This window comes from Solanum lycopersicum, chromosome 1 (assembly GCF_036512215.1).
Source record: "Solanum lycopersicum chromosome 1, SLM_r2.1".
NCBI lineage: Eukaryota > Viridiplantae > Streptophyta > Magnoliopsida > Solanales > Solanaceae > Solanum > Solanum lycopersicum.
Genome location: NC_090800.1, coordinates 92,432,837 through 92,457,535, shown reverse-complemented (window position 1 = coordinate 92,457,535; position 24,699 = coordinate 92,432,837). Strand labels below are relative to the sequence as shown.

Sequence of the window (24,699 nt, the reverse complement as noted above, 5' to 3'; positions counted from 1 at the left end):
AATAGCTTGAGTAGTTGATAATTGACATGAATGGATAAGTGAATGGAAGAGTGCAATTGATATTTCTTCATTCTCGTAAGCTTTTCATGATCTCATACTTATTTGTTGATAAAATTTATAGTCCATCAAAAATTAACAAATTATAAATTGTGGGTTTTGGTTATGCATATTCAACTTTTGATAAAAAATATTAAAACTTGTAAATTCTATATCCTTTGATATAAATAAATAAAAAAGACTAGCCCCAGAAGCCTTTTAGAATTGCATATAAATTTCTTACGTCTCAAAAATTGGAGTGAATGGGCCGGCCTGTTTTGACAAGTAGGATGAATAGAAGAAGGGAAGGGGGCTTAATCGGAATAACACAAAATTAGCACACATAACCTAAGTACAGTGGTGTCCAGCCACTTTTCTCTGACAGCCATAATTTCAAGATCCAAATATTGCTTATTGAAATTTGTTTATTTCAGATCTATGAAACAATGTGTTTCTTCAGTATAATTCTGTCAAAATCATTTGAATCGTGGAATCCACTTTGTGGTTGGCAGTAAATTGGAACTTGCCACCGAAGCTTCTAGCAGATAGTCTCGAAGTAGCTAAGGACTTCTGGTCAACTTTGCTTGTGATAATCCAAGAATCAAAATAGCTCAATTCAAGAATTGCTCACAACCTGAAAAAAAAAAGTCGAAAACTTTGAGGTAAAGGGTTGTGGTAATTTGGATTTCTTGATTAATTTCAGCTAAATGGGTAAAGGAGGGGGTTGTATGCCAACCAAGAACAAGTTTCCTATAAATGAACCATCAGCAGAGAGACCAGTGATTCAAACTGATATAACAACAGGGTCAGAAGCAGAATGGTCCAAGAAGTTGAGAATATTCATTGTGTTTTATTCAATGTATGGACATGTTGAAACATTAGCAAGAAGGATGAAAAAGGGGGTTGATGGGATTGAAGGTGTTGAAGGGGTTTTGTATATGGTTCCTGAAATTTTGGCACCAGATGTTTTGGAACAAATGAAAGTTCCCCCAAAAAATGATGACATTCCAGTAATATCTGTGGATGAACTGATTGAAGCTGATGGATTCTTGTTTGGATTTCCTACAAGATATGGATGTATGGCAGCTCAAATGAAGGCATTTTTTGACTCGACCGGGAAGTTGTGGAGAGAACAGAAGCTTGCTGGATTGCCTGCAGGGTTCTTTGTCAGTACTGGTACACAAGGAGGAGGGCAGGAGACCACCTCGTAAGTCTGTCTTCTGTTATCCATTTACTTGTGTTGATACTAATAATCGTCTCTTTTATGTTGTTGATGATGTCTGACTGTGTTTCTTTCAGTTGGATGTTAATGCATTTGGACAATGTGACATATATGTAAACCAAAAATATGACAAAGCTGTACATAAGCAAATTGATAGATAATTGCTTCACCTAGTTGTAGTTGCCAATAAAGAGACAGAAGAAACAGAGAACACTAGCAGAATCTAAGTCCGTAGCATAGTTGATGAGACTGCATACTAGTAACTAGTCTGAATCCTTTCGTCAGCCCTACAAAAATTGTATGTAGTCCCCATACCATCGCCTTCAACTAGTGATCAATTAAACTGGTACTGATTATGTTAAAGGAATCCCTTCATCTCGATGATATCATTGCTAGAGACCCGAAAGTACTGTTTCTGATTGATCTCCAACAATTAAGTACTTTCAGAAATTTGATCTTTCAACAGACTAAGGGATTTAAGTATCTTGCAGTCAGATTTTATTGTAATAGGCATTAAGAACACTTTACAATTGTCAGTATAAATGGATTTAGGAATTCATACCCTCTCACTTCGTTCGAGCTGAATTACATCCACCCTCTCACTTCGCTCATTTATAAAAAAAAATTGTTATTATTGTAGTAACTTCCTGGGGCTAATATCTCTCTCTTTTGTTATTGGTTTTGCAACCTTGGGAAGTCATCATGCATTCATGCTAATGGGTGAACTTCAAATCTTGGATGAATTGGATGGTGTGATTAGTTATTTTGTGAAAATGGCTTTGCTCATATATGTTGTAGAATCCATCCTTGAACTTTATCCACAGACTAACATAGGACTATAGTTGTACTCTTATGCTATCTCTATATCCTTTTATCTTGTGTTGTATTTTCTTCTTTCTGATGATCCACTTATATCCTTCTTCCAATATTAATCATGCAACCAATTATTGAAAGACAGCTTGGTTGACGACAATCCATATTGAAATGTTTCATTTTTTGTATTTGCAGCTGGACAGCAGTGACTCAATTAGCTCACCATGGGATGCTGTATGTTCCAATAGGATACACATTTGGTGCAGGAATGTTTAGAATGGATTCAATAAGTGGAGGTTCTCCCTATGGAGCAGGAACTTTCTCGGGTGATGGTAGCAGGGAACCTAGTGAGCCAGAGTTGGCCCTGGCTGAGCACCAGGGCAAGTGCATGGCAATGACAGTTAAAAGATTGGCTCAGTAACATTCCTTACCACCTACCTGATAATGCCAGTTTTAGAAATTGAAAAATGTCCAACTTTCCCCAATGAAATGTCTTAATTTTAAGTCATTCATACCTTTGTAATTAAGCAAATCATCTTTGCCTTCAACAAAGTTCCAAAGTGAACCGGATGATGAGGTATCAATCAATTTACCTTTCTACTTTTCACTTTTCTGCCCTTCAAAAGTATATCACATTAGTAAACTCAACATCTTCCATATAGTAGAATTGTAATTTTTGTCCATTCCTAAACGCATGTATCAAAATCTGTGTGTTCATGTTTTTTTTTTCTTTTATTAATTTGATCTTAGAGGGAAGGAGAGGATGGAATTTGATGTACTATAAAGTATCAAATAAACTATAATTTATGAAAACCTGTGCTCTTCTTTGAAATAAATACAAGATCATCAAAATCGAAATGAATAGGTTGGAAATTCGTAGCTGGTTTTTTTTTTTTTTTATCATTTGTCAACAACATAGAAGTTTAATAAATTAAGCTACTAAATTAAGATTTTTGGTAAATATTTGATTGTAAATTCCATCATTTATTATTTATTATATTCGTTCCATATTAGATGATTATTTTTCGTTTAAATGCATGCTAACAAGTACAAGTATGAAAGTAATTTTACTAATTAACTTTTTAGAAAAGAACTAATTGCAGAAAATGATATTGTTCATTTAATAATTATTGCTTGAACAATTAATTTAAAGAAAAACTATATATAAGCCTACATGGACAACAAAGCTATCCAATTCCTCTAATGGATTCATGCCATTCAACAACTTAATAAAAGGGTGCGTTGATATTTCTTCTTTCTTAAGGTTTTGATGAATCTCATACTTATTTTAAGGTTAGTAGCATTTTCCGTCCATCAAAAATCAATAAAATTCTAAATTATAATTTTTGGTTATGCATAGTTAACTTTTGACCAAATATATTATAACTTCTAAATTCGTCATACTTTGATATGAATTGGTTAAAAGTATTAGAAACTTAAAAAGAGCAATTTTAACATATAACAAACACAAAATTCATATTTGTATGCTATAGCAAAGTTTGCGTAATTGCATTACATAGCAAACATAAATATGTATAATTCACTATACATATACAAAGAAACCAATTGTATAATTCGTTATACATATACAAAAGAAAATAGTTGTATACAATTCAATTGTATAATTTGTGTATGTATAAAACGAGAAAGAGAGAAAAAACAGAAGAAAATTGGGCAGGAAAACTTTTGTATTGTATAATTATAAGTGTATATGATGAAGATATATGCATTTGCAAGTGTATATACAATTTTCTCTTACTTTATACAAACAGAATCATAATATTTACATTTCATTTCTGTTTGTATAAGCGATAGAGACGATGGTGGCGAGCGAAATCTGGGAGAGGGAAGAGATAAGAACGAAAATATATGTATATATACATTTTTTTATCGCTTTATACAAACAGAAACTCATTTTATATACTTGTGTTTGTATAAAAGTGAGATGGAGCGAGAGAGGGAGAGTGACGAGCGAGAGTTTGAGGGAGAGAGGTGACTGACAAACAGTTTGCTACAAGGTACAATTAAATTAAAGTGTAGCTATAGTATTTAATGTGATTTATTAGTTTGTCATTATATATAATTTTTCCAATATAGTAACATGGAGAAATTGTTATTTATTTAAAAAAAGAGAAAATTATGCTACTTAGCAAATTTATACTATTTGATTACTCATCATAGTTTCACAAAGAATGACTTACTTTGATTTGATACGAAGTTTAAGAAAATAAAGAAGATATTTAAAGCTTGTGGTCTTAAATTAAAGTTATGTCAAATGTATGTAATTGTCATTTAGTTTTGTGACCTTAAACATGCCACGTGAAACACTGAAATTAAATTGTTATAAAAAAAAAAGGTCATTTTTTAAAATAAACTAAAAAGGAAAGGAAGTCTTTTTTTTTTTTAAAAAAAAAAAGAGGGAGTAGTTGTTAAGTCAAAAATAAAAATAACTCAATCTGAAATGACTTTTAAGTCAAAAATTAAAAAGTAGGGGAGGACCTACTTTTGGATTTTCACTTATTTTAAGTCATTTTTTATTTTGTTAAACATTTCATACTTATTGTAAGTCATTTTCGAAAACTAATTTAAAAATAAATCTAACCAACTTTTGAGCCAATCCAAACGGACTCTAAATAGGTTAACTAACATTTACTATTTTTTTTTAGATGAATCCATTTTAGTCCACTTTGACCCATTTATAGCCCAATAGTGAAAATAGTTGAAACAATGGGAGCAGTAAGTGAATTTGAACAAATTTAAGGGGTCAAAAGAGTAATAAACATAGGGTTACGGTTCACATTGATCCCTATATAAAGCCTCGCCGCACAAGTTTGTAGAACTCGTCGCCACTAGCCTGCTAGGGTTTCATCGTCTTCTCTTAATCTTTTTTCTTGTTAAAATGTATTTAGTTTTTGTTTTCAGTCTGTGTGTTAATGGCCTTCATAATCCCAAATAAGCTGAGTTAATTCAAAGTGCTTATTTGATTCATGGGAGGCCTAAATCAATTGGAGGTTTCGCTGATAATGCCTTTTCTATTTTTCAAGGAGGCGTTTACTAGTAACTATCCATACATATCTTAATTTTTTCTCCGTTTGAGATTATTTCTTTTTAGTTAAAATAAACACTGCAATTTCTCTGGAATCTGTATTTGATAACGCCTTTAGTGCTGGAGGTTGTCAAAATTGAAATTATATTCATTTAATTTACTATAACAGACGATACCCTTCCTTAGTTTTAAATCAAAATGGCTCGCAACAATTAGTTTCAGTTTGACTTATTTTATGTCGAGAAAACATAGTTTGATTATTTTCTTGTATAAATCAACCTGACTGAATCTCTTGATATAAATAGAAAGGAACGAGAGCTACTTGTATTAAATTACCTTAATAGTGATAGGTGGATTTTAAGTTTTTGTTTAATGAAATCGTAATTCCATCTTTGGAATAGGTACATTTTAATTTAAAATTATTAATAATATTAACAATATAATACTACTTTATTTTCTTTGTAATTTAATTCTTATGAGCATTTTTAGTCAAAATATTAGTCAAATACAATTAGATTCAATACCTATTCAAATGAATTAGTCAAATATAATGTTTTTTAAAAACAATATCACATATTGGTAAAATAAATTTTCATTTTTATATTATTTTTGACATGTCAAGAAAATATCGATTTTTTTTATAATTTTTATCATTAATAATTATTTTACAATAATTAATACTAAATATTAACTTATAGAATTAGCTATGTTTAATGCGTAAGATAATGGTCTTTTATTCATCAAAGTAGGCAACCATAAAAATTAAAATTAAAAAATGATTTTTTTTAAAAAAATAGCTAACGGTATTTTCAAAATCCATGGTATACAAAAAAATAAAAATTAAAAGCTTAAATCTGAAATTTAACTCTCCCAAATTAAAAAAAATAAAATAATGATAAATAACACTATTATTTAGCAAAAGAATAGCAAGAATTTGCTGTATTTCAAAATGTAACAGTATTTTTATTGTAGAGTGTAGCAAAATATTTGTATTTGCATACATATAATGTCTGATCCTAATTACATAATTTTTTTTTGTTGATTATTTGTTTTGGCTCAAGTTGAATTCAATCGAATCAAACTTATTAATACTTAAATATTTATAGGCAGTTTATGAAAATAATACATATAATGTCTGATCCTAATTACATATATTTTTCTTGTTGATTATTTGTTTTGGCTCAAGTTGAATTGAGTTATACTTATTAGTACGTCTATAGGCAGTTTATGAAAATAATACATACCTCTGTTTTCTTCTTCATCTTCTAATATTCTACCTTTTATCTGACTATTTTGACTATAATTTTTTATACTTTTTTTATACCAACAACATCAAAATACTACCACTCGAATGTTATGCATCTTTCCCAACAAGCTGGCCTTAAATATATGTGCTCATGAACACACAGAAAAAAAAGAAAGAAGGCATATTTAATAAATATGCCTATTAACTTTATCACATTTTATATTTATGCTCTCCAATTTTAGATGTGTATCGATAGATACTTAAATTTATATAAAATTAAATAATTAAACACAAATATAATTTGAGTCTTACATGGTGTCCTATGTGTACTATGATATGTAGGACTTGCGCGTCTATTTATTCAACTTTATGCAAATTTAAGTGTCCCTTTGTGCACACTCAAAGATGAAAGACATAAATATAAAATAAGGCTAAGTTAAAGGGTATATTTATGTATTATGCTAATAAAAGGTGTAATACATAAACTTGACCTAATTTGGCTTCAATGTACAATTATACCCTCCGACTTTTAGTGTACACAAATAGAAACTTAAACTTGTATAAATTTGAACTAGTAGACACACGTGTCCTACATGTAAGACATCACGTAAGACACAAATTTATCATGTAGAGTGTCATGTAAGACGAATGTGTCTATTTACTTAATTTTATAAGTTTAAGTGTCTACTTATGTACATTCAAAATTAAGGATCATAATATTCAATTGACGCCAAGTTTAAGGTAATGTTTGTATGTCGTGGAAAAAAATATATTTGTAACTATCTGACACTGGCTATGTAATTCATAAAGCTGTATTAAATTTTCAAAAATTAAAATTAATTACTTAAAATATAAAATTTGTATTGGATAAATAAAGACCTTTATAAATGCTCTGAAATCGAAATTTAAGATATTTATCATTTTTTAAATTGTATTAATTAATTAATAAACATATATTCTTAAATATATTATAAAATTAATGAATTTATATTTTTAAAATTAGTGTATTTTAGTTAAATTAATCATAAAAAAATTAAAGTATAAGATTTTCATAAATATTTTGAAATGTATATTTCATAAAAAGAATAATATAATAATATAATGTTATAAAACTATTAAAATATTTTGACTAAGATAATGTGTCTAACTACACTATAAATATCTCGTAATGAGAAATATCAAATCAATATTGCTATTACAAATTAAACATAAAATATAACAAAAGTTCTAATGTCTTAACAAAAAAATTAATACAATACTTTATTTTTGGTACATATACAATGTTCTTAGGTAATATTTATACGTAATACACGTAGATATGATATTAAAGAATTTAAAAAGTAAATTTATAGTCTTATTCAATAATAATTGTACTTTAATTTAGAAATGAGTAAACTAACAAAATTATATTACTGGAGAAACAAACAAAATTACAAAATAAGATGATATAAAAAAAAACTATATGAAATCAAGATTGATAATTAAAAAAAACGGAAAAATGAAATATATTTTTTTTGAAGTAAATACAAGAAATAAAAATTAAATGGAACTTAAAACAATAAAATTAAAATTAAACTAAAAACTAAAAATAAAATGAAATGTAGAATTTGATTCAATTTCATTCTATTTTCCGTGTATTAATTGCGTTATAGAAAGGGAAAATTTCACCACCATACCCGACCCGACCCGCCTATATTTTACCCTATCGGCGCTGCTCTTGACGATTCCGATCAAAACTCTTCTACTCTTTCGCCACTCTTATCTTGATATTCTTAGAAAAATTTGATAACTTGTTAGAATTCTTAATTTTAAAAAATAATAATCAAGTTTTTTAAGTTACTACAATCGGAATTCTTGATTTAAGAACAAATCAAAGAACTTGTTTGTTACTACATTTGATTTAATAATCAAGTTTTTTAAGTTACTACAATCGGAATTCTTGATTTAAGAACAAATCAAAGAACTTGGTCTGCACTTGATTGTTTCTTGAATATAGAAAATTGGGCCAGGTAAGAGAATGGGGAGTATCTTTTCTTATTTTGTTAATGTTGTGAGTAGAGGTGGACTGCTGTAGTTAAGTGACTAACAATGGCAAGTTGGATTGATATGGTAACTTGGAATGACTGTTGTAGTCTATAGGATTGCATGCATTACTCAACTGATTTAGGCAGTTTGACAGCTTGTGTTCATTAGCACAAAATATATTTTATTGTTAAAACTATCTAACTAATTAAGAAGCAGATATCACACTATTCTTAAAACTGGTTTTTAACTTTGCATTATAATTTTGATAGTAACAAAAAAAAAAAAAGGAATTTTAATTCACTCTTTGTTGGAAACAGTCTAAAATCACTCAATAGACTCACGTCACAACAAGGAATAAGTGAGAATTCACTTTTAGACAAAAATAATAACAAAAAAAAAAAAGAATTGCGTCTGCCGGGAGTCGAACCCGGGTCTATTGCTTGGAAGGCAATTATCCTAACCGTTGGACTACAAACGCTTGATGGCTATTTCTCGTAAATTGTTTATTTCGTTTTGATGCAACTATCATTTTCTTTAAAATCAAGTCATTTTTTAATCGATTTCTTAAATGAAAAACCAAACTTAAAAAAACTATCATTTTTTTGTTCTTATTTGATTCAATTTATTAGTAACCCTAATATTTTGATATGTTTTAATAATTCGATAATTTATTGTGTTATTCATTTTGAGGCAATCAATTATATCACAAAACAAACTTTTAAAACTCCAACAGGTATGTCATCTCAACAAACAAAAAGTCAAACTCAATTAAAATAACTAATAAGATCAACCACACAAAGTTGATCAACATAAACTCTTGCCATAAAAGTACCATAATAAAACAAAGCACATGACAATAGGAACCACAACACTTAAAAATTCAAACAACAACAAATTAAAACTCAGGAGGTACGTACGAATCTTCAAATCTTGAATCCACCTTAATAATTAAGAAATTAAGCGGAGCAATTAGGTGAGTCAAGTTTGCATTTAGATGGAAGATCCATAGCAAGAGTTGAATTAATCTTGAAATCAGACAACATTGGACTATTCTTGAAAGTGCAAAGGCAAGGGAAATCTGCTTTGGTTAAAGCAGCACAACATTTATCAGATGGTGGCAATGGTTTAGGCCCAGATACTGCTGACTTACATGTCATTAAATCATATATTGTTAAACCACACAAGGAATCTGCACTGGCCATTTCAATTCCAATGGCTGCAACTATAACCAATGTTGCAAATAATATGACCAAGTTTTGCTTTGCTTCCATATTGATCGATCGATTTCAAATTTTGTCTTCTTTCTCTTTTTTTTGGTGGTGTGGTTTTTGTGAAAGTGTTTAAGGGCTTATATAAAGGATTATTATGAAGACCTTGGCTAGTTGTTGATTTTTTTAAATTTATATTTATGTGTTAAATACGTGAGTAAAAAATATGTGAGTATAATTTAGATAAATAACGTGAAAGTTGGGGTTGGGTGGTGGGAGTGAGGGCTAGGGGGTGAGTGAGATGATCAGGTGTGTTGGATGGTGGGAAGGACACAATCAATGTGAAATATGTGAAACTTGTTTTTTATATTTTCATTAGAAAAGTCATTTTCTTCATTTTTAAGAAACACTTTTTCTATTGAATAGTCTTTTAAAACTTTTGGACAGTCAAATATGAGAAAAATAAGATAAACTTTACCTAAAAAACTTTAAACTTTATTTAGACACATGCATAAGTAGAGGTTGAGCTAGTGGTAAAAATATAATCGTCTCAACAAGTTTGATGCCTGAAAGTCGAAATGTTATAGAGAGTCCTTATATTTTAAGTTATGTGAGAAAAATTTCTAGTTGAATGACTTTTAAGTTATGAATAAAAATTGTATAAGTTTCTATTTTAATGACCTTACGATCGAAATGATAAGGATTCATCTAATTTCTTTGATTGAAAAATTACACTATAGTAATGAATTAAACCTCCCGTGAGTAGGGATTAAAAGGTATTAAGAGGATTTTAAAAGGAATAAGTGTGGGAGAATCTTGACACCGACTATAAAACAGCCAAATTCTAAGGTTGCAAAATTGGCTTCACATATCACGGACTTCATATCCTAATAATACTATTTACAATTATAAACTTTTCTTAAGGGAATAGAAACAAATTTGTAGTGCTTTTAGTCTGTCTAATCAATTATTCTTTAGTGGTCACGAGAGTCATAAATTTTAATGTACATAGTACTAATATCTATGATAATTCTATACCATTGAAGTATATCGAAACCACTTTTCCTACCGGTTCGGAGTCTACATTGGAGTTCCGATTAAATTTGGATCACGCTTTGCACGGCCCATTTGAGGATAGTCCTCTTAACAAGATTTTCTCCATTTTCAGGGCTGGAACTCGAGACTTTTGGTTAAGGATAAAACACTCCTACTGATGCACCACAATTCATGTTGATAAACTAAGAGAAGTTTGAAAATAGTCACCTCCTCTAAAGATTAAATTAATAAATCAAAACTAATATTAAGGCCTTTAAATATAACATGAAGTGAGAAAATGGTTATCAAGACGAGCACATCAAGATTTGATTTTAAAAACCCTATACAACTAATTAACAAGGGGCAAGTATATCATCTATTGGCTCACGAACCTACCTAAAGGAAAAATCTAAATTGGGAAGTAAGAGTTGGTAAATAGCGATCTGGTATTATATGTTATCGGTATAGTGATCATAAATATCCCATAAAATTAGTTGAGATATCTATGCATTATAATTATATAAAAATATTTGGCTTAAGTCATCGATAGCCACTTAAAGTTGTCCGCAAATTTCACTTAGACACCTCTTCTTAGGCTTGTTTCAATTGAACACCTAAACAACAAAATTTTTTACCTATTAAACCTTTTTTGCTGACATGGCAAAGCGTTTGAAGTACACACAAAGAAAGGAGCGTGAAAGCATAACTTTTCAGTAAAAAAAAAAAGATTTTATATCTTCTTCTTCTTTGAGAAAGCTCATCGCCATTTTTCCATGGCAAGCTGCAACCATCACCGCTCATAATTCTACAACCATCACCACTCATAATTCTTTCTCCTTCTTTTTCGATTTTCAGCCATTCTCTTTCTCCAATACACCAGTTTATTAAATCGGTTGCTATCATCCACAAGTCTACCATTGTCAAACAACCTTAGCCTTTCAAACAACCAACTACACATTCAAATTACCCACCGTAAGTTTTTCAGCCGTAAAAAATGTTATCTCTGCTGCCATCAAAAGTATCTAACCTTGTTCATCTATTTTGTCAAATTAAACCCAAACATAAATTAAATAAAAATCTTAAAACAAAAGAAAAACAAAAAAAAGGAAAAAGATGAAACAGAGATTCCTTTCCTTTGAAATGAGATGTTATGCAAATTTCATTAAATAAAGATTAAAAAAATTAAAATAACTAGCAATTAGTGATCAATCATCTTTTTACTTTACTTTAGTGTTCATTATTTCCGGCAAACTCCATTTTTTGGGGCAAGAATAATATGAATTTGAAATTATTCTTTGAAATTGTTAATTTATTTAAATTTTAAAGAACTGACAACACAAGAAGAAAAAAGAACATCAATAAATCTAAATGAAGTTTGAGGATAAGAGTAAGATTTAAAAATGGTAGTGTATGGTGTATTTGGGGAAGGTTATGGAGAAAGAGGAGAAGGGTAATGGTGATTTTCTTTTTCTTTTATTTCTAAAAAAATATATAATTTTTTCTTATTCTAGATCCAATACCACGTGTCTTTTTCTTTTATTTCTAAAAAAATATATAATTTTTCCTTATTCTAGATCCAATACTACGTGTCTTTTTTTAATTAGTTACTATGTCACATCATCAGCAAGTCTATAACACACACTCTCTTATTTCAGCTGATTGTCTATAAAATGTTTGATAGGTAAATTTTTTTATTAGTACGGGGGTTCAATTGGAACAAGCCTAAGAAGAGGTGTTTAAGTGAATTTTGCGAACAACTTTAAGTGGCTATCGATGACTTAATAGCCTAGGCAAGTCTCTTAAATTTAAATGGAATTGATTCGCACCATCATTACTACAAGACTTTTTACTCTTTGTTCATCATTTCAATGGGGATCACATGAATTCTAAAAGACATTCAGTCATTCAAATCATAATTTCACTTGAAGGTAAAGCTGCATTTATAGTCCTAATTAATGATAAAATTTTAAAATAATAAATCAAATTATAAAAACAACTCCGATGTAAATTAGGTAATAAAATTAGCTCATAAAAATATAGTCATTTCAATTCGTTTAAGTTTGGATGGATAATTTACCCATATTTTAGCTGATTTTAGCTCAAATTTTGAGTGAATCAATAACATATCAATATATTAACCCAATTCATTTTGACCTACTAAAAAAATTATAGTGAACGGGAAGAAAACAAAATCAAAGTGTGTCTTCTGAACTTCTCTTTTACTTTCTTTTTCTCGATAATGTACAAAATAGTTTGGAGTAGACCACTCATATATTATAGATGAACAAAATGTAAGAAATTATTACGAAATAGCTGCAAATGATGAGCATATTAAATATAACAAAATATAAAATGTGGGCCGACTTAATAAAAGTAGCTTTAAAAAAGTACTTTTGAAAGTACTGAAATTTATTTTTAAAATAAGCAGTTATGCGTTAGGATAAAAGTGTTGAAGTTAAAACAAAATTTGTTGATGTGTTTGGCAAATAAGTGCTGATAAACAGTTTTTTAAATCAAAATGTCTGAAATACCCTTAAAAGATGTTAACATAATAAAAGTTAATTAATTTATATTTTACAGCCATAAATAATTATATTTTGCTATCATTCACATATTTTTTTTTCACCACAAATTATTTATAAGAGGAATATAAACTTATTATAGATTTTAAAGATATATAATTTGAATAGATTAAAAAACGATTTAAGATTTTATTTTAGTTTCATCCGTAGGTAATAATAATTGTCTATCATTCACATATTTCTTTATTGTCACAAATTATTTATAAGAGGAATATAAATTTTTATTTAAGTTATATGTGCAACTTATTTTACATTTTAATAATATATAATTTGAATAGATCACTTGAAAGGTATAAGATTTATTTTATTTTCATTCATTAATAATAGCAATTGTCTATCATCCACACGTGAAAAGGGAAAAATAGAAGAAAGAGATGATGTTAGGGTTATGTGGGTAATTTGGAGATTGTATAAAAATATTAAGGGCAAAAAGGCAAAAATGTGGTCAACTTAAAACAGCTTATAAGCTGGAAAAAAAAAGCACACCTACCCCAACTTTTAACTTTTGGCTTAAAATAAGTTTTTTTTAACTTAAAATAAGTTATTTTGAGTATTGTCAAACAACTAAATAAGTCAAAAACCAACTTTTAAGTCAGTTTGACCAGCTTTTAAGCTGAGCCAAACATGCTCATAAACATATGCATGGCTTAAAAAAAAAAACATTGCTAGTTTTAGATCAGTAAATACTCAAATAGGTTTAATCAATGTATGTATTAATATTGACACTTCATATGATTAGAAGTTAAATATGATTAGTTTAATAAAATAAAGATCATATTTATAATATGACAATTACTCAAGCACTAAGATTTCTCCTTATTTGCTTTGAAATTCAATTAATTTAAATTCTTGTCATATAGAACCTTCTAAAGAAAAAATATTTCTACTTATATAATTTAAAGCTATGAATTGCTATAACGATTTTAGGTTAATACATAATATGTGTAAGTTATTATATTCATTTGCTCGTAATCTTCTATTGTTTATGTCAAAACTTCTACGTTATTAGAAAATTATTATGAATTTTTTAATTAGAAATAAAAATTTTTTATCTATCTCACGATAATTCTGGGAGAGGCAAAAAGGTTAGGAAGCACGTGAGTGATAACAAATAAACTTAACTAAAAGATTGGTTTTTCTCTATTTGACGTAGCGTACAATCCTTTTGAATCCTACTTAAGGCGGCAACCACTCAATTGCTGACACGCGTCCACTATGATGACGTGTCAACCCCCGAAATGCCTGGATTGATAAAAATTCCCAACAGCTCCGAAAATAACGCACCCTGCGTATGTTAAAGCACGCGGTGCTGTTTTGTAACATAACGGTTTTTTCCTTCTTTTTTATCCACTTTTTTAAAGCTCCTTTGAATTCAATGAAATTACGAATATGCCATCGTCAACTTTAGTTGTGTTAAATATTTTAAGAAGTTAAAATAAATACCTTTTCCTTTGTCCTCTTAAAAAAATTAAGATTGACTTATGAGTACAAAATGTAAGCTTAGCTGATGGTGGGCAGGGGCGGAGCCACCTTGGTACAAAGGGGATTTATTTAAATTTTTTTTTAATGAAAAATTATATTATTTATATATGATTAAGATAATATTTTAGAATATATATTAGATGTCAAACACTTTTCAGCTATTCTGTGTGTCTATTTTTGCTACTTTAAATCACCTTATTGAAAAATTTGACTCCACAACTGATGGTGAAAAAGGGGTGGTCTCGATCTTTCTTGGTGGTAGCCTTCTCGATAATCGTAAAATCAATAAAGATTTCGTGCTTAAGTTGAAAGACACTCCCTTTATTCATTGAGTCAAGTAATTAATTTGCTATCGGTGTTTAATTGTCTAACATTTTCTTAATTTTACATTGATTAACATTTATTGACACGCTTCAATATTTTATTCATTTATGTGAAAATTTAACTAAAATTTTATGTTAAAGTACGTAGAATATGTTCAATTAAAATCGTAAATAAACTTTATATATCGAAAACAAGTAAATTATTTTCCAATTTTATAATGTGGTATCTTAAATTTGATGGTGAAGAAAATATTATTCACAATAAAAAGGTGTATTTGTAGAAATTTTTGCAATAATTGCATTTATGTCATCGCATAGTAATAAAAACTTCTTTTTTATCTTTTGACACCAAATACCCCATTCGTTTAATTTTCATTTGCACAGTTATTAATCTTGGAAATTTATGATGCATTATTTTAACCTTTCTACCTAAACATTACGTACACAAAATTCAAAACCATTGCATTCAAACATCATAGTTGACACTTGTAACAATGACAACTGTTATCTAAACAACAAAAGAAGAACCAAAAATATTTTTTTTTTTATAAAAAAAAAAGGGGGGGGGGGGGGGGGGGAGGATAAATTAGAAAGCAACAACTTATGACTTTCATGGCAAGTCACTTGTCTTAGCTTGGTCATTCACATAACTAATTTTGCCTATAAATATTGCTGCTTTCTATCATAATTTTTACCCCAAAAAACTACAGCTATACTATAATAAGCTACTTCTCAAGTACGATTGAAGATTTAACACACTTTGAGATCATTGGTAAGTTAACTTATCCATTAATTCCTTACTACATTGTGAATTAACGAATGATTTATCATCGATAAGCAACGCAAAACGAATGCATGCATTAGTAAAAGATTTGATGCTCCTTCAAAAACATCATATATAGCAATTAGCTAATCGAGACCTAACAAAAATGTAGCATCACTCAACGGTGTGAAGGTGTTCCTATACCTTTTTCTTTAATTTTACCGAGGAAAATGGTGCCTTTAAAACAAATTTATTGACAATAAAATGTGTTGACGAGTTTGTTCCATGTATCAACATTCCTTTGATCATGACTAATATTTGGGGTTTGAGTTAAATCTATTAATGCTGATTCTTATCATAGTATATTGCAGTTAGACTCATTCTATTTTTTTTGATAAATGCATTGTTGGGTTCTCTTGTTATGTTGTCTTAGCTCTACTAATGGCAAATTAAATTTGAGCGACGTGTGCCAAGTGATATCAGTCTTAAAATTATTTCACATCAGTTGTGAAAGGATGAAAATTTCTTTATATGATCTTGAACAATTTCTTAGACTTTTTATTCGATAATGATTAAGCTTAAATATACCATTAGAAGACCATAAAATAATCTCACTCCTAAAAAAATAGTACCATTAGAGATTATATTTTAAAATCGTCATTAAATTTTGACCCCTAATAAATCTTTTTCCTATAGCGAAAGTAAGTGTATAGGTAAAGGAGTGAGACTTTGAGAGTGGGATGATTAGATCATCGATCTAGAATAAGTTTAAACTTATTTCTTTTCAAAAAAGTATTTTTTAAAACATTTCGATGAGCAATGTACCAAAAACACACCTAAAAGACACTAATTTGCATCTATACATAGAATGAATTTATATTCTTATATTATAATTTTGTTTCTTCATTTCCTTTTTACTCGTTTTCCGTTTAACTAGGGGTGGGCATTCGGTATTTCGGTTCGGTTTCAGTTTTTTCGATTTTAGATTTTTGTAAATTGTGTATCGAATACCGAATCGAAATATTTCGGTTCGGTTCAGTTTTGTTATTTCGATTTTTTTAATGGGCCTGCTTAGTTGGCCTTTTAAAATTTACAAATTTTTTTGTTTGATTTTCAGCTTAATGGGCTAAAAATAGTTATATCAAAAAGTCTTTTACTTTTTAATTTTTTATTTTAAATTATAATATTTATTATTTAATATTAATAATTAATATAATATAAATATATATTATAATATAATATATTTCGATAAACCGAAATACCGAATTACACAAAATTACATACCGAAAATCGAATCGAAATATCGAAAAATACAAAAATATATATCGAATACCGAACCAAAAAACCGAAATCGAAATACCAAAATAATTCGATTCTGTACAGTATTTTAATTTTTCGGTGTTTATGCCCAGCCCTACGTTTAACCATAGTTGATCAGATTAATTAATATTGATGAAACCATATAGTCCAAATTTGACTTTTTCTCAGCCCAATTGGTTATGGAATCCATTGCTTTGTGTTCAAGGTTGACTCTTGAGTACATCAACTACCCTCTAGATTATTAAATCAGTCAATATACAAGAAAATGTGCTACCCATCCCTGTAATTTAACATGTTAGTAGTTGGTCGTTCGTTTTATGTTTTAAATATTAAATTTACTATTTTATATTTTTTATAATATAATAATTTTTTTAAATATGCATTATCAATGTATAAGAATTAAAGTCGAAGCAAAGAACTTACAATTCGTGGAGGTCTGGAGAATATAAAGTGTAAGTAGACTTTATCATTATCTCGTGAAAGTAAAAAGTTTATTTTCGAAAGATCTTTAGCTCAAGTGTATCAATTCAAATAAAAGAAGAAGGGCAAGAAAAACACAGTACATTCATAAGAAAAGTATTATAAAGTCTATACGAAAGAAACAATAATAATAATATAATAATTCCAAAAGACTACAAATGACAAGAACTGCAAGGTTACCACTAACAAGCTTGGTTTCGAAAATATCTTTATTGAAACATTTTTAAAAAAAAGGACAAGGAAAAAGAACAAAAAAAAAGACCCATGTTTTCTTGTATAGTCTCTCTCTCCTTTAACTCACTCTTTCTTTAAGCTGAAGTTTCACAGTTTCTTACTAGGTATCCTTCATCATTTTTCCTTGCTTTCCGCGTTAAATTAGAACTAACTCTGTTAGCATTTACATTTCTCTTTTCTCTTTATATATATGAAATTTTTTATACATATCTATCTAATCTACACTGAAAAATTAAGCTTGAACCACAAAGAACATTGCTTCCCGTGTTTTCCATCTCAAATTTTGTTTAATTAAACTCATGCGTGCAAGCTATTTGTTCTAATTTGTGTTGTGTCAACCCCAAAGCATTTTACTTGGCTCTTAACACTTTCATTTCTCTATAAGCTTCTTCCTTTATCCCTAGCCTTTAATCTTTATCTTCCACCTTTTTCTTTTTATTTATAAATACCTGTTCTTTACCCCTCTTTCATTTTTCAGAACCCCATTCTTGAACGGAGTATCATAACTTGAAAGATTAGCTGAAAATTACATTTTTAAAGTTGCCCCATTTGAGATCTTGGATCAATTTGTTGCTGCTAGTTGGGGGAATATATGAAGTAAGAATCTGTTGGATAAAGTTTGGATCTTTTTCTGTTTTGGGGTATTGCATATTTAGGTGGATTTGTTCTGTTGATGCTGTTTCTTGTTTGTTTTGTTTTGTTTTGATGTTATGTTATGTTGTGAAAGTGATTGTTTTGGGGGTGGGACCGTTGTTTGGTATTCATTATTTGTTCTCTAAACTCAGATTCTTTAATAAAGCTGAAAATCTTGAAAGTTTTACATGTATTTCAGTTGCCCATTTGTAATCTTGATTTATCTGTTGCTGCAAAGTTGGGGAATATATGAAGTATTAGTCTGTTGGGATAAACTATGGATCTTTTCTATTTATGTGTTCTGCATATTTCTGTTTGTTGTGTTTTTGGTTCAGTTGTTCTGCAGCTTCTTGTGTTTTTGTGTTTGATGTTATATTTATGAAAGTTATGTTCAAGTAGGAAATTTTTTGTTTGGGTGTTTGTTATTTTGTACCCAATCCCATTATTTCCCTTTTGAATTTGGAGCTTAGCTTAAAAGGGGATTATTTATTTTGGGTTTATGTCATAGTTTTATGTTGTGAAATTACATTTCTAAAATTTTGCATTGTTGCAGCTAGTGTAGAGATTTATACTGAATTTGAACTTTGAGAAAAATATGGGAGGACACATGAGCAAAAAGCCTGGTGAAACTTCAGCTGCAATCGACAATCTGCAGTATAAAATTGAGCTGAATTCATATGAAGCTGCGTGCAGGATTGACACAGACTTACAATCCTTTGATACAAATCTACAAGCTCGAACTAGTCATGTTATCAATACCCTTGCTGATGGGGTTGAAGTTAGAGCACTTTCGTTTGATTCCTTGAGGGAAGTAACTGGATGCCTTTTGGAAATGAATCAGGAAGTTGTGAAGGTGATATTGGATTGCAAGAAAGACATATGGAAGAATCAAGAATTGTTTGAGCTAGTTGAGGAATATTTTGACAATAGCCTCAAAACTCTGGATTTCCTTGCTGCTTTAGAGAAATGTCTAAAACGTGCTCGGGATAGCCAGTTGCTGATTCTTGTAGCACTTCAACAATTTGAAGAGGAAAGCGGGGTTGAAGGGAATAGATATACCAAGACTTTAGAGGAACTGAAAAATTTCAGAGCTGCAGGGGATCCTTTCACAGAGGAATTTTTCCAAATTTTCCAGTCTGTTTATACACAGCAAATGCTGATGCTTGAAAAGCTGCAGCTGAAAAAGAACAAGCTTGATAAGAGGCTTAAGTACATCCATGCTTGGAGGAAAGTGTCAAACATTATATTTGTGGCTACATTTGCAGCTGTTTTGATTTGCTCAGTAGTGGCTGCTGCTATAGCTGCACCTCCGGTCGCATCTGCTCTGGCTGCTGCAGCATCGATTCCGTTGGGCTCAATGGGCAAATGGATAGATTCCCTTCTCAAGAACTATGAAGATGCTGTCAAAGGGCAGAAAGAATTGGTCAATACAATGCATGTAGGTACTTTTATCACAATTAAGGATTTGGACAGTATCAGGGTGCTTATAGATCGATTGGAAATCGAGATTGAATCACTCTTGAAGAAAGTTGAGTTTGCTATTGATGAAGATGCTGTTAAGGTTGCTATAGAAGAGATCAGGAAAAAGCTTGATGTCTTTATGAAGAATGTTGAAGATCTTGGAATGCAAGCTGATGTGTGTAGCAGGGATATTCGTCGAGCCAGGACTGTTATCTTACAAAGAATCATCAAACCCCCAAACCATTGAAGATGCAGAAGGTTACAGCTTGCTGAAAAATTTGCCTAAGCACTTTTAACATTTATCTGATTTTCATAGCTTGTGATGTTAAATATGTGAAAACTTAATCTGAAACATATATATCATGGTTAGAGGACTCCTTAACCTTTATGCCATGAATAATACGTTTTTTATTGGATTCTTTTATAAAGTATATCAATAGTACTTCTTTTATTTGTTGTTCATTTATTCTTTTATATGAATAAATAACTCTCTATTATACATGTTAGTTTGATCTTCTGATACATGCTGAGGCTGCATTCGTCAATGCTTTTCTTTATTTTCTGATTTCATCATGGTTAGAGGGACAGTAGAAAATTCACTTTTTCAGTGGCCATATTTGTTTCCCTTCCGTAACAGGTGACACCATGTCACGCCTCAGTTCCTGCCTCAGTTTGGAACAATAAAATCTGATCGTTCTCTGAAATGGAGAACTTACTCGATAGAAACATATCCAGTTTAGTTTGAGCTTGTGAATTTCGAATAGAAGATAGTTAAAAACAAAATATGATACAAATCTTTCTTCAATTTGACTGGAAAAAAACACAACTTATATATGACTTTTCCAGTCGTACCTTCAGAACATTTAAGAGTCAACATGAGGACCATTGTTATTGTTATTAATACATGAGTCATGGTGATGGTCCCAAATCCTTTGAAGTTCTCATCAAGGATTTAGTCAAGAAAAGGAAATAAGAAATTTCTACGTTTAGTTTTTATAGCCAACATAAAAATAGTCAATACGTGATGAATATTCACCTCACAATATAGAGTTGAGAGTTTATCGAAAACAATATCTCTACCCCACAAAGGTAGGGGTAAAGTCTGTGTACTTCCTACCACTTGTGAGTTGTGGGCATGTTGTTATGTTGTAGTAGTATTCACATCATAACACTAACTATAGAAACATGACTAGTAAGGATTCACATCACAACACTTAACTATAGAAACATGACTAGTAAGGATTCATATAGCCCGAGGAAGGAACTTCAAGGGATCACAACAGAAATTGAATTCAACACAACAGCACAGGGAAAGTTGTACTAAATTAAGGCTCCCTATAAAAGGCAACTACATTCATAAAGATACAATGGGCGAAGGTCGAAAGTTGAAGTATGTGGCTGTTGTCAAGTATGCACATACAGAGGAAACATATATCTTGAACCAAATGGACGAGAAAAGTGTTAGATATGTACAAAGTGCAGTCGATGTTAGCACAAAGATGAAGTTTGCTAAACACTTGACCGTAGACAGCTCACTTTCTATTCCTTCGCGAGGGAAATGACCTTGTGAATGAAAATCAGACAGCAATTTATCCTTGTCACAGAATGTATCCATCAACCATGAAGCAGCCTCATTTTCAGATTCTGGTATATCCGCAATAGCAATACAGCGAACGTGCATATGAACTTCAGCTGGATCAACCCCAAAAGCATTGTCCAAGAAAGAAGGGCAATGATGCTTGTAGCCAATTGTGATGTCATAAACTGAAAGAGCACGAAATGGACGTCAAAAGAAGCATAATTGCTAGTCTCATTGAATGATCATTTATGGACTAGCAACCAAATGAAAGTATACTTGAGAGATAACTGCATGAAGAAATTCTGCTTAATTTGCATTTTAATGATAATAATCAAACCGATAGGAGATGGCCATGATGAATATAGCATGGCTTGTGCCTATCTGATTTTAATGTATATGCAACAAAAAGCATGGTATATTAGAAAAGACATCAAGACAGATATATCTTCGACAGTACTCTGCTCTCTCTTAAGTGGACTACCAGACAACAACAATTTATATCAAGAAGAGATAGAACTTCTATGTTTAATATGTGAGGCACTAATGCCACATACACCAGGAGAGTTAGAAAACAGCAAAGCTATTAAATGTATCCACATCGAAAACCCTTGTCCATCCGGTCAGCTTTGACATGACAACCCTCTAATATACCAACTGAATCTTATCCACAGTACACCTACCAGTCTAAGAATGTCCCTAATCATGATGAGCAGATAATAAATTCACAGAGGAAAGCATGACTTATATTCTACCTCTATAATTACCAAATACCAGTAGAAGATGCGATGTTGCTCGCAAACAGAACATTAGATGTCCAGGAAAACGCAACAATTAAGTTACAACTAAATCTGAAGGCAATACTACTGAACCAAATGCAACAAAACACAGCCATATCTGAAGGCAATTAGTTATTGTACTGCCATTAAATTTAGTCCAAAAGCAGAATCCATCTAAATAAATCCACTAAATGCCTTATGCCCCCTTATTATTTAGGCAGGACAAATGAGGAAGTAAGAGCAAATACTTAGATTATCTTGGTGAGAACATGGAGGAATGACACTGGGCTCAATTTAGCATCAGAAATATTAATCCTGCTTTATGGAAGGTCAGAAATAGGAAAACTATGATTAACATCAGCCAAATAGTTACACAAGGAAGAAAAAAAAATTACCTGCATCCAAGGAACCTCTCAATTCCTCCAAACATGCATAAAAACCCTTTCTCTTTGGAAGAAGTACATTGTTCAGGATTGGCAATCCTTTTTCAGAAGCATATTTTTTACTACGTATGCACTTCTGTTCTCTGTTTTAAAAGTAAGGAAGCCAGTAAGTTCTTTAACTAGTACTGGAGAGAAAATGCACTAATTTAGCATGCCATACGGGCACAATCTCAAACATAATTATATATTAGAATTTTAAATATAGAGTTAAAAGGGAACAGGAAATACGTGAAATCAGTGCCTTCTGGAAAAACAACAAGCCACAGTGGATCTTCAGGATCTTTATAGGTGCAAAGAATCTGACGCAGCTTCAATGCATCAGCCTCCCATCTTCTCTCAACAGGTATGAACTCCATGATATGAAAAACCCATCCAAACACAGGCAATTTCATCAAACTGCTCTTAAGTATATACCTGATTGAACCCACACATCCCTTGCGCAAAGCAAGATCCCACAAGTACATCCAATCAACCTCAGTTCGATGGTTTGCAATAACTAAGACTCGTTTGGCAGGTGGAACAGAATCTCCAGACATTACCACTTTGGTTTTGTTAATCTTTTCAAACCAAAAGGGCCACAAAGCTAACCAACATCCAAAAAAGAAGGATGTTCCCACTCTGCTATAATGGACACTGACAATTCGCAAGCCAGTAGCAGTCCAAAAGCCAAAATACACTAACACCATAAATGCAGAGAGTACTAACACAATTAGACAGAAAATACCCCTTATCATCCTCAGCGGGGTTAGATTACGGTGCCTTGGTTGCTTCCCAGAATCATCACCCATTTGAACATTCATGTAGTGGCAGAAAGCAGAGTACGAGGACCAAAAAAGATAAACAACTTAAAATACAGACAAGTACAAACTTATGTATTTTCTGTTGAGCTTGAATCTGAACTTTCTCTCACAACTCATAAATCCATCACAGATTAGGCATCAAAATGTCAAACAAAGCCCTCCCTAACCTGCCTACCCTGTAAAAAATGAACAAAATGTTATTCTGTTAGTTAAACCGAAAGGAACAGCTCTACACTTGCTATAAACTCATAAAAAATCAAACTTTGATATAAAAACACTGCTTTATACAACAAGTATGATAATCTGTATTTGGTGTTGAGCTTAAATTAGAATTTCCTCTCATTCTGGGATAGGCATCAAAATGTCCCTCAATCCAAGTGGGATTTGGTCCATGTATCAAACAAAGACCTCCCTACCCCTGGTCCGATACACTGTAATACATGAACAAAATGTTATTCTGTTAGCTAAAAAGAAAGGAACAGCTCTACGTTTGTTATAAACTCATCAAAAATTAAATCTTGGAGGTAAAAACACTACAACTCAAACAGAAAGTTCAAGCTTTTTCAAGAAACACATACAAGTTAATTTCCGAAAGAAGCAGCATTATTCCTCATCAAAACACCCAATTCAGCAAAATCTTAAACTTTTCAGTAATCAGTAAAACATAAATTGTTGAACTAAACAAGAAGTGAGAAATGCAAACCTGAAGTTGCCGAAAACTTTGTTGAATTGAAGGATCCAATGTGGCTCGACTCGACTCTCAACGGTACACTTTCAGCGGAGAGACTTCGTAAAGTAGTAGTGCCAGCACACTGTATGTGGAAATTGGGATTCGGGTCGGTTCGGGTCGGGTCAGCCCGTATCTAGTTGATGATGTGGGCCGGTCTTTTCATATAATGTCTAATAATTGCTTTTATTTTGTCCTCTCGGTGGTTATCAATGATGGCTACCTATTTTCTTTCAACCACACTCTCATTCTCATGATGGTGAGACTAATATTTTTATTTTATATTTATTTCATTTTGCCGCATAATTGTTTGTTAATTCAATTTAGGTAAGTTTAGATTGATGTTCGAAGAATAAAAAACTTTATATTTTTTTAATTTATGTTAATGAATTCAATATTTATAAAACGACATTATACCTCAAAATTCTCGTACTTTCTTTATCCATCATGACATGTGAATTTTTT

General features: G+C 30.8%; 4 protein-coding genes and 2 non-coding genes across 14 annotated transcripts; 3 read left to right on the top strand and 3 right to left on the bottom strand.

Annotated features, from left to right (window-relative positions):
• Positions 1-26: 26 nt before the first annotated feature.
• LOC101265288 (probable NAD(P)H dehydrogenase (quinone) FQR1-like 2) lies at positions 27-2,678 on the top strand. The gene is made up of 2 exons (XM_004230907.5): positions 27-1,243; positions 2,267-2,678. The coding sequence occupies exons 1-2, from the start codon at positions 744-746 to the stop codon at positions 2,490-2,492; spliced, it is 726 nt and encodes a 241-aa protein (XP_004230955.1). The 5' UTR covers positions 27-743; the 3' UTR covers positions 2,493-2,678.
• A 2,338-nt stretch (positions 2,679-5,016) lies between these two features.
• On the top strand, positions 5,017-5,146 carry LOC112940806 (small nucleolar RNA snoR83). Its single transcript, XR_003245071.1, has one exon. It is a non-coding gene; the product is annotated as a small nucleolar RNA snoR83 (small nucleolar RNA).
• Positions 5,147-8,794: 3,648 nt separating this feature from the next.
• Positions 8,795-8,866, bottom strand: TRNAG-UCC (transfer RNA glycine (anticodon UCC)). Its single transcript has one exon. It is a non-coding gene; the product is annotated as a tRNA-Gly (tRNA).
• Positions 8,867-9,344: 478 nt separating this feature from the next.
• Positions 9,345-9,659, bottom strand: LOC101249406 (putative lipid-transfer protein DIR1). The gene has a single exon (XM_004230937.5). It carries the CDS (start codon positions 9,657-9,659, stop codon positions 9,345-9,347), a length of 315 nt encoding a protein of 104 aa, XP_004230985.1.
• A 6,052-nt stretch (positions 9,660-15,711) lies between these two features.
• Positions 15,712-20,371, top strand: LOC101260381 (UPF0496 protein At4g34320-like). Of its 6 annotated transcripts, none has more exons than XM_069290352.1 (3): positions 15,712-15,790; positions 18,294-18,412; positions 19,002-20,371. In XM_069290352.1, the coding sequence occupies exon 3, from the start codon at positions 19,044-19,046 to the stop codon at positions 20,154-20,156; it is 1,113 nt and encodes a 370-aa protein (XP_069146453.1). In that variant the 5' UTR covers positions 15,712-15,790; positions 18,294-18,412; positions 19,002-19,043; the 3' UTR covers positions 20,157-20,371. The 6 variants fall into 6 exon arrangements, with proteins under 6 accessions (XP_069146453.1, XP_010315298.1, XP_010315296.1 ...); XM_010316993.4 differs by lacking the exon at positions 15,712-15,790 and adding an exon at positions 17,766-17,919; XM_010316996.4 differs by lacking the exon at positions 18,294-18,412.
• Positions 20,372-21,174: 803 nt separating this feature from the next.
• LOC101261466 (probable 1-acyl-sn-glycerol-3-phosphate acyltransferase 5) lies at positions 21,175-24,492 on the bottom strand. 4 transcript variants are annotated; one of them, XM_010316992.4, is made up of 5 exons: positions 24,211-24,485; positions 23,799-23,938; positions 22,936-23,683; positions 22,660-22,790; positions 21,175-21,673 (listed from the first exon to the last, which is right to left on the bottom strand). In XM_010316992.4, the coding sequence occupies exons 3-5, from the start codon at positions 23,505-23,507 to the stop codon at positions 21,264-21,266; spliced, it is 1,113 nt and encodes a 370-aa protein (XP_010315294.1). In that variant the 5' UTR covers positions 23,508-23,683; positions 23,799-23,938; positions 24,211-24,485; the 3' UTR covers positions 21,175-21,263. The 4 variants fall into 4 exon arrangements, with proteins under 4 accessions (XP_010315294.1, XP_004230941.1, XP_004230940.1 ...); XM_004230893.5 differs by having other exon boundaries at positions 23,796-23,938; positions 24,211-24,350; XM_004230892.5 differs by lacking the exon at positions 23,799-23,938 and having other exon boundaries at positions 24,211-24,492.
• Positions 24,493-24,699: the final 207 nt, after the last annotated feature.

Bases quoted from the DNA above. Each gene is read 5' to 3' on its own strand.
- LOC101265288 (XM_004230907.5), top strand. From the start codon at position 744: ATGGGTAAAGGAGGGGGTTGTATGCCAACCAAGAACAAGTTTCCTATA. The intron at 1,244-2,266 runs GTAAGTCTGTCT...TTGTATTTGCAG, and splicing joins GGAGGGCAGGAGACCACCTC to CTGGACAGCAGTGACTCAAT.
- LOC101249406 (XM_004230937.5), bottom strand. From the start codon at position 9,659: ATGGAAGCAAAGCAAAACTTGGTCATATTATTTGCAACATTGGTTATA.
- LOC101260381 (XM_010316996.4), top strand. From the start codon at position 19,044: ATGGGAGGACACATGAGCAAAAAGCCTGGTGAAACTTCAGCTGCAATC.
- LOC101261466 (XM_004230892.5), bottom strand. From the start codon at position 23,507: ATGAATGTTCAAATGGGTGATGATTCTGGGAAGCAACCAAGGCACCGT. The intron at 22,791-22,935 runs GTATTTCCTGTT...CTTTTAAAACAG, and splicing joins CCAGAAGGCACTGATTTCAC to AGAACAGAAGTGCATACGTA. The intron at 21,674-22,659 runs GTAATTTTTTTT...GTGCTCTTTCAG, and splicing joins GAGAGGTTCCTTGGATGCAG to TTTATGACATCACAATTGGC.